General features: G+C 40.5%; 1 protein-coding gene across 7 annotated transcripts in view; it reads right to left on the bottom strand.

Moving 5' to 3' along the window:
• KMT2A (lysine methyltransferase 2A) overlaps positions 1-13,571 on the bottom strand; it is a 90,586-nt gene that overhangs the window by 38,889 nt on the left and 38,126 nt on the right. For all 7 annotated transcript variants that reach the window (XM_031015811.3, XM_055355026.2, XM_055355027.2 and 4 more), the window contains 7 exons: positions 11,168-11,345; positions 9,794-10,028; positions 7,755-7,819; positions 5,900-6,277; positions 5,501-5,574; positions 3,687-3,818; positions 3,026-3,139 (listed from right to left, as the gene is read on the bottom strand). In XM_031015811.3, the coding sequence (XP_030871671.2) occupies positions 3,026-3,139; positions 3,687-3,818; positions 5,501-5,574; positions 5,900-6,277; positions 7,755-7,819; positions 9,794-10,028; positions 11,168-11,345 (1,176 nt within the window). The remainder of the gene's footprint in view (positions 1-3,025; positions 3,140-3,686; positions 3,819-5,500; positions 5,575-5,899; positions 6,278-7,754; positions 7,820-9,793; positions 10,029-11,167; positions 11,346-13,571) is intronic.

Raw genomic sequence — 13,571 nt, 5'->3', positions numbered from 1 at the left:
CGAGCATGGTCTCCATCTCCTGACCTTGTGATCTGCCTGCCTCGGCCTCCCAAAGTGCTGGGATTATAGGCGTGAGCCACCACGCCCAGCCTCCATTTCTAATTTTAGAAATAAGTTATTTTCATATTGATATAGGATTTTCAAAAATACTAATTAGGATAATCCAGAATTTTCTTTTGCCATAAAGGAATTATTGGGAAAATTGGTCAAACCTAAATAAGGCCTATAGATCAGATAATAGTAATGTACCAGTGTGTTAATTTCCTGATTTGGTAATTATACCATGGTTAAATACGAGAACGTCCTTGATTTTTAAAAATATACACTAAAATATTTAGAGGTAAAATGGTTTATGTCTGCAACCTGTTCTCAAATTTTTAGATACATGTGTATCTACAGGTAAAATGTGTATATGTATTTTATTTGTTATTTTGTAAAATATATACACACAGAGAAATATATTAACACTTAGGGAATTTGGGTGAGGGGTACTTAGAATTCTCTGTACAACTCATAGTTTTTTTGTAAGTCTGAAATCATGTCAACATAAAAAGTTTAAAAAATTTGCCTGGAGGAGAGTTTATCAAGCACTGGTCATGCTTTAGGAGTGCAGTGCAGGCAACATGCTATTCTCTAATTTATATTTTAGGAACCCTGTGAGATTGCTATGTACAACTATAAAGAATTTAGATCAGAACAATTATACCCTGAAAAAAAATCTGTTTAATCCCAGAAGTTGAAGGACTGGTGCTATAAAAAAAGTTATTCCTGTGGGTGGCATATATATGGGTGCAAAGCACTGTATTAAGAGGGAAAAGAGATACAGTAGACCCCTGGCACTTGTAGACTGAATATTCTCAGTCTCAATGATATCTGAACTTCTGCACTTAGAACAATAAGTTGTTCGTAATAGGGACTAAGAGAATATTTGCTTAGTAAATGAATAGTAGGCAATAATTTGTAATTTTGCTAGTAATAACTTCAAATGGCAAGTGGGCAGGGTTGACTTTCTTAGCTAGTTTGTGTCTCACTGACTGCTCAACATTCAGATTTCAACCTAGCTTGGATTTTCTTATTTTTTAAATTTTTTTTTTTATTTTTTTGAGACAGGGTCTTGCTTAGTTGCCCAGGCTGGAGTGCAGTGGCGTGATAATGGCTCACTGCAGCCTCGATCTCCTGGGCTCAAGTGATCCTCTCACCTCAGCCTCCCAAGTAGCTGGGACTAGAGTAGCTGGGACTACAGGCACATGCTACCATGCCTGATATTTTATTTTTTTTTTAGTAGAGATGAGGTCTCACTATGTTGCTCAGGCTGGTCTTGAACTCCTGAGCTCAAGCGGTCCTCCTGCGTCAGCCTCCCAAAGTACTGGGATTACAGGCGTGAGCCATTGCACCCGACGTGGATTTTCTTTACCACCTTTGAATACATATCTTATGTGGTAAGTAATAAGCCAAAGAGGTATCTGCCAGGAATTTAAGAACTGTAAAGGATGTAGGATATGTCCCTTATAAATGACAAACTACTGCTTCCTATTCAAAATTGTGCTACTTTTTCCTTCCTCACTGTAAAGGTGGTACATACTGCAAAAAAACTCAGAAAGATTAAAAAAAAAAAAAACCAGAGAAACAAATAAAGGTCACCCATAATCCAACCACACTCTTAATATTTTGGTGTGAATCCTTCCAGATTGTTTTCTAGATATATATTTTAAAAACACTTTTCCAAACTAAGATGGGATTGTGCTTTATATATTATCTTGTAACCTGCTCTTTTCACTCAGTGATGTCATGGACATCTTTCCATGTTATTACTGCAATTACTTTTGCACCAATCTAATAATATTAATATATATTATCTTTAGGACTTCATATTTGCCATTATATATGCCCTACACTTTTATTTTTTTTTGAGACGTAGTCTCGCTCTGTCGCCCAGGTGGGAGTGCAGTGGCGTGATCTCGGCTCACTGCAAGCTCCACCTCCCGGGTTCATGCCGTTCTCCTGCCTCAGCCAGCCTCTCGAGTAGCTGGGACTACAGGCGCCCGCCACCACGCCCGGCTAATTTTTTTGTACTTTTAATAGAGACGGGGTTTCACCGTGTTAGCCAGGATGGTCTGGATCTCCTGACCTTGTGATCTGCCTGCCTCGGCCTCCCAAAGTGCTGGGATTACAGGCGTGAGCCACCGTGCCCAGCTATATGCCCTATGCTTATTTTAACCCATGCTCCCTATAGATGGACTTTCAGGTTGTTTCCAGTTTTTTATTATCATGAACAATATTGAAATGAACACTTCTTTATATCTACAGATTTGCCAATTTATCTAATTATATCCATAAGATAAGTGTTTGAAGTGCAATTGCTATGTTAGAGGATATACCTATTTTAAAGATAAATATATATTTCCAAATAATTCCCTCAGAAAGAAAGATTGTAACTAATCTATATTCCTTTCCACCAACAGAAAGTCCCCATTTATTCAGGATTCTTTTTTTATCATGCTTTAATTTCCAGTTTTTGGTCACTAGAGGGCTAAAAAACAGACACCCTCCCTTCACCTCCCCCTGCCACCCAACATGTATTTATTTCTAATTTTGTGAATTATCTATTTCTGTCTTTTGCCTATTTTTTTTTCTGGATGTCATTCCTTTTTCTTATTAATTGGTAAGAGCTCTTTATAGACGAAGAGGCTTTGATATACAATATAAAATAACCATCAATAGCATCCCTTTTAATAGACCACTGTATAATTTTTTCTCTTATTTAGACATCTAACAGAAAGATCAGCGCTCTAATAAAGACTGAATTTAAGAGAGATGGGATTATTGATCTTTTCACTCTCAATAACTTTGCTACTCTAATAGCAGATTCCTTCCTAAAATCTCTAAAATACTTCAAAACATTTCTTTAGCTGGTTTAAATAGGGAATAGTACCTGCTAAATACCAACAAAACAGACTATAGTAATTTCATCCACAGAAAAATAATTTATGTACTTCCTGGGGTACAAAGAAGCAGGATGCCTTACCTCTACATGCCCACTACTGGCACAGAGAAAGCAAACCACCCTGGGTGTTATAGGAACAGAAGTCAAGATTCCTAAGCCTCCCATCTCCCACACATTTTCTGCTTCACAATCCTCCTGTGGAGAGAGAAAGGTGACTTAGGAAAGTTTTACAATTACACAACTTTGGATGGAAAATAAGGATGAAAAGCATAAAATTAGTGTGACATCACAATATCAGAGTATTTCATTTCAATGAGTCCAAAAATAACTGCTGCTTTAAAAAGTTTTAATCTCAGACACGGACTATTAAAAGGCTCACCTAGTTGTTCAATTCATATTGAATATATTGCGAAAATACACTGGGATTGAATTTCTCTTACAGTTTTGCTAACTCAAGGAATCATCATGGTTTGATACTTTCCATGTGAAGGAATTACTTCCTCTGATACTGCTCAGGATGGATAGGAATGTTTCATTATGTATGTTCTGCAGTCAGTTCACAAACAGTGACCTAACAACACTGACCAAAGCTCTCCCAGCGCTAAACCCATTTGCTAATGGGAGTTCTTATTCATTCCCCCAGTTGGTGCTGATTTCCTCTTTCAACACCTTTGGTAGTAGCATTTTCTTTATTTAAAGTCTTTGACACTCAATATACTTTATGATCACTGAACACCTTTACCTTAAAGTCCACTCTGATCCTGTGGACTCCATCTGCTGGAATTTTTTGCTTAGAACTATTGCCATTGGAGAGAGTGCTGAGGATGTTCAAAGTGCCTGCATTCTCCTGCTTATTGACCGGAGGTGGTTTTTCCTAAGGAGACAAAAGATGAATATAGAACAAAATCACACTCTATTTGCCTTCACATTTGCAACAGATAATAATGCAAATGACAAATTTTATTAATAGATCTAAAAAACATGTTTCCAACATAAACAGAGAAATAATCTTTGAATTTTTTTTTTAAAGAGATTGGGTCTTGCTTTGTTGCCTAGGCTGCAATACAGTGGCACAGTCACAGTTCACTGCAGCCTAGACCTTGTGGGCTCGTGATCCTCCTGCCTCAGCTTCTCAAGAGTAGCTGGGACTACAGGTGCATGCCACCATGCCTAGTTGATTTTTAAATTTTTTATAGCAACTGTGTGTCACTGTGCTGCCCAGGCTGGTCTCCAGCTCCTGCACTCAAGTGATCCTCCCGCCTTGGCCCCCCAAAGTGCTGGGATTATAGATGTGAGCCACCACACTATCTCTTTATCCATAATAAATAAAAATAGTGAATACAGGGAAGGGTGATTTTTACAGACAAATAATTGCTAAAGGATGTTGGGGTCAAAAAATAATTATGCCAAATGGCCTTTAGAATAAGCAGATTCCTAGGCTAGAACATGTGGGGCCACAAAGAAGGGAAAAGCAACAAGGAAGAAACCAAAAAAGAAACAGGCTAAAGCCTAAACTTTTTATTTTTTTTTGAGACGGAGTCTCGGTGTCACCCAGGCTGGAGTGCAGTGGCGCGATCTCGGCTCACTGCAGGCTCCGCCCCCCGGGTTCACGCCATTCTCCTGCCTCACTCTCCTGAGTAGCTGGGACTACAGGCGCCCGCCACCTCGCCGGGCAAATTTTTTGTAGTTTTAGTAGAGACGGGGTTTCAGCGTGTTAGCCAGGATGGTCTCGATCTCCTGCCCTCGTGATCCGCCCGCCTCGGCCTCCCAAAGTGCTGGGATTACAGGCGTGAGCCACCGTGCCCGGCTACTTTTTTTTTTTTTTTTGAGATGGAGTCTAGCTGTGTTGTCCAGGCTAGAGTGCAGTGATGCAATCTCGGCTCACTGCAGCCTCCGCCTCGCAGGTTCAGGCAATTCCCCTGCCTCAGCCTCCCAAGTAGCTAGGATTACAAGCACCCACTACCACACCTGGCTAATTTTTGTATTTTCAGTAGAGACAGGGTTTCACCATGTTGGCCAGGCTGGTCTCCAACTCCTGACCTCAAGTGATCTGCCCGCTTCGGCTTCCCAAAGTGCTGGGATCACAGGCGTGAGCCGCTGCGCCTTGCCGAGCCTAAATTTTTTTTGGAGACAGTGTTTTGCTTTGTCACCCAGGCTGGACTGCAGTGGTGCAATCATAGCTCACTACAGCCTTGAATTCCTGGGCTCAAGACAATCCTTCTATCTCAGCCTCCTGAGTACCTGGGACTACAGGCAAGTGCCACCATGCCTGGCTAACTTCTTCTTCTTCTTCTTTTTTTTGTTTAAATAAAGACAGGGTCTTGCTATGTTGCCCAGGCTGGTCTTGAACTGCTGGCCTCAAGCAATCCTCCCACCTCAGCCTCACTGTGTTGGGATTACCGGCGTGAGCCACCGTGCCCAGCTAAAAGCCTAAACTTGAAGTTTCTTAATTTTAAGAAATTCCACTGCCATCTACATAGAAGTCAAGGATAAGGCTTTTCCCTACAAAATAGAATACATCCCTGAGAAATGGCAGAGAAACAAATCTCTCCTCACCTTTTCTTTTGGTTTTTGTTTTACAGGGATACTTGGGCGGGGAGCCACTTTTTTCTGTTTGCTCTGCTCTGGACCTAAAAAATTCAGAATAAATTGCAGTCAGATGCTGGCAACGACTACTTTAGTACTGACTGACCTGTGAAGAAAGGGCCATTAGAAAAAAAAAAAACTATTTAAACTCTAGGCTTCGAACAGGAAATTAAAACAATACCTCCAATTTAACTGTTTTTTTTGTTTCTGTTTCTTTATTATTAAACATAATAGTTAGAAAGAGAGCTGATTTTCTTGAACTGAAGACTTCAAATCATACATTTCCTGCTTTCAAATGCTGTTTGAGACATCAGTGCTTTTTTGTTAGTACTTGTGGTTCAGCAATTCCTTCTTGCCCTCCTCACTCACCTGATTCTGGTGGTGGAGGCTGCTTTTTCTTGGGCTCACTAGGAGTGGTTTTGGGAAGTTCTTTCCTTGGCGGTCCTGTAGTAGGTGGCTGAGGGGGGATGACCAGTGCTGGCTGGGAGACCTGCTTGCTTGACTTCCTGGAAGCTGGAGTGGTGGCCTGTTTGGATTCAGGCCCAGGGGCCGAGACATTCCCTTCTTCACTCTTTTCCTCGACGGGCTTTCGTGGAGGAGGCTCACTACTGCTTTTCTTTGGGGCAGGATCCTCTCTTGCTGATGGGGTAGGTTTCTGACTAGAGTCCACCACGTTCTTCACAACACTGCTCTCTTTGCTGTCTTTCTTTTCACTGGTCTTAGACTTTTTCTCTTTCTTTTTCACAGCTGAGGGAAAAACACAACAACATCATCTGTCTATAAGTGAGAATAATTTTATTTAAAATAGAATTACAGAGCCACCATATGATCCAGCAATCCCACAGCTAGGTATATACCAAAATAAAGGAAATCAGTATATCAAAGAGATATCTGCACTCTCATGTTTCCTGCAGCACTATTCATGATAGCCAAGATTTGAAAGTAATCTAAGCATCCATCAACAGATGAATGGATAAAGAAAATGTGGTACATATCCACAATGGAGTACTATTCAGCCATAAAAAAGAACGAGATCCTATCATCTGAAACAACATGGATGGAACTAGAGGACATTATGTTAAGTGAAATAAGCCAGACACAGAGAGACAAACATCACATGCTCTCACTCATTTGTGGGAGCTAAAAATTAAAACAATTGAACTTATAGAGATAGAGACAGAGAGAATGATAGTTATGAGAGGCTGGGAAGGGTAGTGAGGTTGAGGGGGAAAGTGGGGATGGTTAATGGGTACAAAAATATAGCTAGATAGAAGTGAATAAGATCTAGTATTTGATAGTACAACAGGGTGATTACAGTCAACAATAATTTACTGTACCCTTAAAAATAATTACAAGAGTATAATTAGATTGTTTGTAACACAAAGAATAAATGCTTGAGGTAATGGGCATCCCATGTACCCTGATGTGATTATTACCCATTGTATGCCTGTATCAACATATCTCACGTACCCCCATAAATATATACACCTGCTGGCCAGGTGCAGTGGTGGCTCATGCCTGTAATTCCAGCACTTTGGGAGGCCAAGGCGAGAGGACTGCTTGAGCCCAGGAGTTCAAGACCAGCCTGGGCAACATGGCAAAATCGTGTCTCTGCAAAAAATATTTACAAAAATTAGCTGGGCGTGGTGGTGCGCACCTGTAGTCCCAGCTACTAGGGAGGCTGAGGTGGGAGGATGGCTTGAGCGTGGGAGGTCGAAGCTACAGTGAGTCATAATCATGCTACTGTACCCCAGCCTGAAAGACAGAGTGAAACTCTGTCTCAATAAACAAATAAATAAATACACTGCCATGTATCCACAAAAATTAAAAATAAGTTAAAAAAATACATTTAAAAAATAGAAGCGTAGAAATGTGACACAACATTCTCAGTTTCCTGCAGTTAAAAGTTAGCATTGAAAGGCTAAAGAAAGTTAATGCCAAGTTGATCAGGTGAAATAGGTATACTTTTATTGCTCTAGGAAATATAATGAATTATGATTTTTATATAAATTTTAAAAATTTATTATGGAAAATTTCAAAAATATCCCCCAATACAGGAAATAGTCCAATCAACCCCCATGTACCTATTACCTAGCTTCAACAATCTACTCCCTGAGAAAGAGTTGTACTTAAAAAAAAAAAGTATTCTCTTCTACTGGGTGTATACAACTATACACCATTTAAGCAAGGAGCATTTGGGGGAAGACCTTTTTAACAACACTACCTTTAGCTTGCTTCTGCAGGTAGGCTTTGGAAGGCATCCATTGTAGATTCTGACATTTTCTCATCCTAGGAAAACAAGGAATAAACCATGAAACAAATTAAATTTAGAAGAAAAGCACTGAAACAAGTGTCATTTTGTCTGCAACAATCAGTGAATCTTTATTCAGGTTCACATTTTTATAGTTGAAAAAAGGACTGCTCATTACTCAGATTAAATCTGAGTCTTTAAATCCCTGGATCAGCAATTTCACCTACCTTTAGGATCTAAAAGGAGCAAATATCAAATTATTTTTGAAATGGGACTCAAATTTCTTGTAATCCAACACTGACTAGCACCACACACAAAATGATCAGTCAGTATTTCTTGTAGTCACATCAGTCCTACTCTCTTACGACGTTAATATTCATCAAGTAGTCTTAACACAAAACAGACTAAAATTATCAAACAACTCCTTTGTCTACCACTATAATGCTATAATTAAATCTGGTGGCTTTGATATATACTTCACCCCTAAATTTAGATTCAATAAAATTCAAATGTAATCTGAAGTCTACAATTGCACTGAATCCACTTTAACTCTTAAATTTAATGCAACTTTATCTTGCTATCATGTACTTTTTTGTGATCTGTGAATTATTTTACTTCTTTCCACTAATGGGACTGAGACAAGATTCTTGTTTAAGGTCAGACCAAACCAAAGCACAGAACTACTTCTTGTCTCCTAGAAATTATCTCCCCTGAAGTAAATAATGTAGCATTTCTCCCAACTGTTCTTTATATTAATCACTTGCATGTGACTCACTCATTCAGCAAATATCTATTGACACCTATTATTTGTGCCAGTAGTTTACAAGATGCTTAATCACCAGAATTTCTGTTTATGCTACTATCTCGATCTATTTTAAATAAAGTAACCCAGATGGCAGAAAGTACCTCCACAAACTGACTAAAAAAGAGGAGAAAAAGTAGAGTAATAAAAATTTCCACATAAAAAATACCATATTAGGGGATGGCTAATGGGTACAAAAAAATAATCAGAAAGAATGAATAAGACTTAGCATTTGATAGCACAACAGGGTGATTATAGTCAACAATAATTTAATTGTACATTTAAAAATGCCTGAAAGAGTATAATTGGATTGTTTGTAATACAAAGGATAAATGCTTAAGGGAATGGATACCCCACTCTGCATGAGATGATTATGATGCATTGCATGCCTGTATCAAAACATCTTATGTATACCATAAATATATATACCTACCATGTACCCATAAAAATTAAAACAAAACTTCTTAAAAAAAGAAATTTCATATGAGGCCAAGCACTGTGGCTCATGTTTGTAATCCCAGTACTTTGGGAGGCCAAGGCAGGAGAATCACTGGAGCCTAGGAGTTCAGTGTTGGCAGTGAGCTATGATCATGTCACTGCACTCCAGCCTGGGCAACAGAGCAAGACCCTGTCTCTTAAAAAAAAAAATTCCATATGCATGAACATATTCTAAGAGAGAGTGAGAAAGCACAGATATTTATGCAAGGTATCTCCAATGTTTCCTGAATTGTCATAATTTTGTTGGGTCAACATAATTTCAGTAGACCCAACAAAAATTATACATAAAGTTGTCAGGTTTTAAGTAGAAATCCTCCAGAGCTACAGTCTGATAATGGTAGCCACTAGTTACACATGGCTAAAGTTAAACGAAATAAACAATGTGGTTCCTCAGTCACACTAATCACGTGTCAAGCGCTCAATAGCCACATGTGGCTAATGGCTGCCATACTGAACTAAACATTTCCATTATTGTTGTCTACTATTCCAATAGAACATTTCCACTGTTGCAGAACATTCTATTAATGACAGCATGGCCCCAGAGCATTTCTTATTTAAGCACAGCCCACACCACAAAATCTAACTGTAACAAGTCTTGCAACTCAATTACAACCACATTCAGTTTCCTGATGCATCTCTGCAACAAACTAGGGATAAATAAGCAACCTTTATGGTTGAGAGGTCAACATCTCAGAGTGAAACACCCACTTACTTGCAGCACTGCTTCTTTATATTGCGACCACCAAACTTGGGCTTATCTAAGCAATTAGTACAAACACCACAGTCCTCAGGCACCTGGCAGCCGGGACACTGCCCACACCGCCTCGATCGACGTCCTTTCTTTACTGGAGGTTCCTGGGGTGCCTTGTTTCTAGTGACAGGTTTAATTGGTTTGATGGGTGGAGCAAGAGGTTCAGCATCTTCTGAGCCAGCAATTGATGACTTGTCTGTTAAAGAAATGTGGCATTAGTTCCAAGGGAGTACTGAATTCAAACCTTGTTTTAATTGGTACTCCAAAAATGAAATACATTAAAATAAAATATTTATATACAGAACTCAGAATCTATTTTAAATAATTATTTAAATGTTTAAAAATGCCAATAACTTGGCCAGGAATGGTGGCTCATGCCTGTAATCCTAGCACTTTGGGAGGCTGAGCCGGGCAGATCGCCTGAGGTCAGGGGTTTGAGACCAGCCTGGCCAACATAGCAAAACCCCTCTCTACTAAAAATACAAAAATTAGCCAGGCATGGTGGCACATGCCTGTAATCCTAGATACTCAGGAGGCTGAGGCAGGAGAATCGCTTGAACCCGGGAAGTGGAGGCTGTAGTGAGCCGAGATCGCACCACTGTACTCCAGCTTGGGCAACACAATGAGGCTCCGTCACAAAAAAAAAAAAAAAAAAAGCCAATAACTTGCATCTTGATGAAAGCAAAATTCCAAATACTGAAAACAAAAGTCTAATCTAAAATCAAGAATAGAAACCAAATGGTTCTAAGGATTCTTCAAACCTCTAAATTTGTTTTGAGTGGCTACTCTGCACTTAAGAACTATATGACAGCCATGAGAATGTGCCTCCCAGACCTCCAACTACAGAAAGCACAACTGACCTGGGCCCGCGCTTCTGTGCTCTGAAATCCAGTGGTGCAGGGGCCACACTTACCATGGGCTTCCAGGCAGTGACTCGGCGGAGGAGCCACTCCTCCACCTGCTCCCGACTTGGCCTGTTCCTGAGAGACACAAGACTCCCCTGACAGTCCACTTTTACTCAAAGACTCCTGGACAGCTTGGCAAATCTTTCTCACGTGCACAGCAGTCTAGGAAGATTCTGCCTTCCTTCCCCTTCTCCTTCATGGGGGTGAGAGGGGCATCACAGTCTGACAGCTCTCCCAGCCTTCCCTGGCTACCTCCCCGTTTTCCTTCTCAGGCATTTCTTCTAATAAAATCCTCATGTATTTAATCCCCTCTTGCCATCTGTTTTTCAGAGGACCTACTAACTATGAAGGGCCTACTGGGCATCCCCAGAATAATCAACAAACAAATCAAAAGTCTGTTCCGACTCCAAGATTGACCTTCTTGACCTACCATCATTCCCCATGGAAGACAAAATCTTTTCTCGTTCTTCCCATGGTAAGGCACTCAGGGTGGGCATGTCATCAGGAAACACAGCTCGTTTTCGGCCAAGGGCAACAGCTGCTCTTCTGCAGACATGTTTAATCCGGGGTCCTCGCACAGAGGTCTCTGATGAGTCACTTTCTTGACCCTGAATATGAGGCAATCCAAAAACAATAACAACCATACATGTTGAAATTATAACTGAACAAAGCCAAGGTATACTTGATCAATTTCAGTATGATTTAGAATCAAAACACACAACTCTAATTATTCCCAGCTGATAAATCATATCAAAACAGAAATCAACTATTACTGTATCCTAATTGGCAGCACAAAAAAAGGCCTCTAATCAAAAAACAAAAAACAGCTTGAGGTGGGAAGATCATTTGAGGCCAGGAGTTCAAGACCAGTATGGGCAACATAGCGAGAACCCATCTCTACACAAAATTTTAAAATCGGCTGGGCGTGGTGGTACACACCTGTAGTTCTAGCTACTCAGGAGGCTGGGACAAGAGGATCATTTGAGCCACCCTGGGTGACAGAGTGAGACCCTATCTTAAAAACGAACAAACAACTAAGCTTCTATTCCCAATTATACTACTATTTTAAATTCCCCTCAAAATTCAAGCTGCCAGTCTATATTATCAAAAAGTTCAGTGTGGTATAAATACGGCTTATCTAACCAAAAACTATTTCTTATATTTCCTTGATCATCAGAGAAGTAGGGGTGAAATAACTTATAAATGAAAGTATAGGTGGTGGCTCACGCCTGCAACTCCCAGCACTTTGGGAGGCCGAGGCGGGCAGATCACCTGAGGTCGGGAGTTTGAGACCAGCCTGACCAACATGGAGAAACCCTGTCTCTACTAAAAATACAAAATTAGCTGGGCGTGGTGGTGCATGCCCGTAATCCCAGCTACTTGGGAGGCTGAGGCAGGAGAATTGCTTGAACCTGGGAGGCGGACGTTGCAGTGAGCCGAGATCACGCCATTGCGCTCCAGCCTGGGCAACAAGAGCGAAATTCCGTCTCAAAAAAAGAGAAAGTATAAAAGGCTCCAAAAGAAATGTCTCAGATTTTAAAGAGCCGCTGCTCCTATCACAAAAACATCCAACATGGTGTTAAAAATAAGTCCCATCACATTCCTGCTACAATTCTCAACTGGCAGAATTAGTAAATGTAACTATGGCCCTAGGTTGAATAACATTAATTTTATTTATTTATTTATTTTGAGATGGAGTCTTGCCCTGTCACCCAGGCTGGAGTGTAGTGCCGCGATCTCGGCTCACTGCAACCTCCGCCTCCCAGGTTCAAGCGATTCTCCTGCCTCAGCCTCCCGAGTAGCTAGGACTACAGGCGCATGCCACCATGTCCGGCTAATTTTTTGGATTTTTAGTAGAGACAGGGTTTCACCGTGTTAGCCAGGATGGTCTCGATCTCCTGACCTCGTGATCCACCTGCCTCGGCCTCCCAAAGTGCTGGGATTACAGGTGTGAGCCACCGTACCCAGCCCGTGAATAACATTACAAATCTAAGTTTATGGCCATCTTAATCTAACCTGATTTGCTGCCATAAATAGGCATCTACTACATGACAATTTTTTTAAAACCCTAAAGATCAGCAACTTTTCTTAGAAAAGGCCAGTGACTAGCTTACTTTGTTAAACAAATAAACAAAACAATAAAAAAAAAAACAAAAATGCTGGTCTTTGTAAAAATATTTGGCATCATCTTAACTAACTGAATTCTATAGCTTTCCTGTTCCATGGCTCAAGGCTAAGTGCTTCTAATCTGTTTGTTTATTTATTTATTTATTTATTTTGAGATAGAGACTTACTCTATTGGCCCAGGCTGGAGTGCAGTGGCGGGATCTCAGCTCACTGCCATCTCTACCTCTGGGGTTCAAGAGATTCTTGTGCCTCAATCTCCCCAGGGGACTAGAGGCATGCATCACCACGCCCAGCTAATTTTTTTTTTTTTTTTAGTAGAGATGAGGTTTCACTGTGTTGGCCAGGCCAGGCTGGTCTCAAACTCCTGACCTCAAGTGATCCGCCCACCTTGGCCTCCCAAAGTGATGGGATTACAGGCATGAGCCATCGCACCTGGCCAGTACTTCTCATTTGTATTCTGCAAAAACATATTATCTATTGCTCCAATCCCTCACTACTCAGAGGAAGAGAATGCTCCCCTCCGGTTTTCTATTCTATCGGGGATGGTAAAACAATTTGACTATTAAAATGTACCTTTACAATTAAGTCCCTGGTTTAATTACATCAAACTTATAAGGTACAAACAACTCAGCATCCTCTGTGATATAGTCCCAACCTTAGTTCATTCAGCCTTAGTTCACCAGTTTTCCACAGATGCCAATCCAGCT

This window comes from Gorilla gorilla, chromosome 9 (assembly GCF_029281585.2).
Source record: "Gorilla gorilla gorilla isolate KB3781 chromosome 9, NHGRI_mGorGor1-v2.1_pri, whole genome shotgun sequence".
NCBI lineage: Eukaryota > Metazoa > Chordata > Mammalia > Primates > Hominidae > Gorilla > Gorilla gorilla.
This window is presented reverse-complemented; position numbering and strand designations above follow the sequence as displayed.